Here is a 1,022-nt window from a genome sequence, read left to right on the forward strand (position 1 = left end):
TTCCTTATCCTTACCACCTCCCTTGTAGAGCAATCTCAAGTCTGCGATCCTCCACTTGTTTGGAAAGTACCCCTTATCCCAACAATCGATACTACCCAAGCGAAATAATATACATGATTTAATTATGGCACTTCTGTTTGATTTTCAATTTTTTTTTATTGGCTCATTTCTAAGATGATGACGAACAAACATGGCTGACATTCAAATATTGCCCTCTGGCTCTACATTTCTTTCAAAATGCGTTCAAAAGAAAGTCCTTTACAATTCAGTCTAGAGACTTGAGGTGAATTGTAATCTGGTCAAAATCTTGCATAAGATGTGCTTTTCTGTTGATAGAATGGCTGTCGCCATAAAATCAGTCTTGATATTTTTAACATTGGTTCTATAGCCATTTAACAATTACTATACGGCTGAATATAGAGTGAAATGCAAATTTGAGTAAACTCTTATATTTTTATATTTCATTTATACTTCTGCAAAATGAAAAAGTGTTGCTACGAGAAAGTATTTTTTTTTTTTAACTGGACTCAGCCATTCAAGTTTCAACTGAAAGACTCATAGAAAACTGGTCATTGAAAGAAAATGAGATGGAAACCGAGCTTTAATAAAAAAATTAATAAAGGAAATAAGATGCTCTAAATAATACTAATGATATGATGATATTACATATGAAATAATTTTCTTACCATTTGTTTTATTGCTTAGGTTTACCGCACTTATTAGAAATTATGTCCAAAGGACTTTTTTCCTTGTCGTGATAACGGGAGGTCTGGCCCTCGCTCTGGCGGTGTTAGTCATTACTAAGGTAAGTTTAATTATAAATTATTAATGAAAATATACTGAATCGCAAAAAAGTTAGTTCTTACAGGCGGTTCGTTTTACCGGCCTTTTTATCGTTAGTAGAATCAATACTGCACCGATGGTGCTGAAACAGTACCAAGGAAACAGTACCAAGGGAACAGTACCAAGGGAACAGTACCAAGGGAACAGTACCAAGGGAACAGTACCAAGGGAACAGTACC

General features: G+C 34.6%; 1 protein-coding gene across 1 annotated transcript in view; it reads left to right on the plus strand.

Annotated features, from left to right (window-relative positions):
- Nucleotides 1-805, plus strand: part of LOC106677539 (odorant receptor 42b) — a gene marked incomplete at its 3' end in the record, with an annotated part of 4,457 nt that extends 3,652 nt beyond the window's left edge. Inside the window, 1 exon segment of the mRNA XM_024362680.2 lies at nt 706-805. Within this exon segment, the coding sequence (XP_024218448.2) occupies nt 706-805 (100 nt within the window).
- Nucleotides 806-1,022: the final 217 nt, after the last annotated feature.

The sequence above is a fragment of the Halyomorpha halys genome, unplaced genomic scaffold, assembly GCF_000696795.3.
Source record: "Halyomorpha halys isolate HHAL.00 unplaced genomic scaffold, Hhal_1.1 Scaffold102.1, whole genome shotgun sequence".
Classification (NCBI taxonomy): domain Eukaryota; kingdom Metazoa; phylum Arthropoda; class Insecta; order Hemiptera; family Pentatomidae; genus Halyomorpha; species Halyomorpha halys.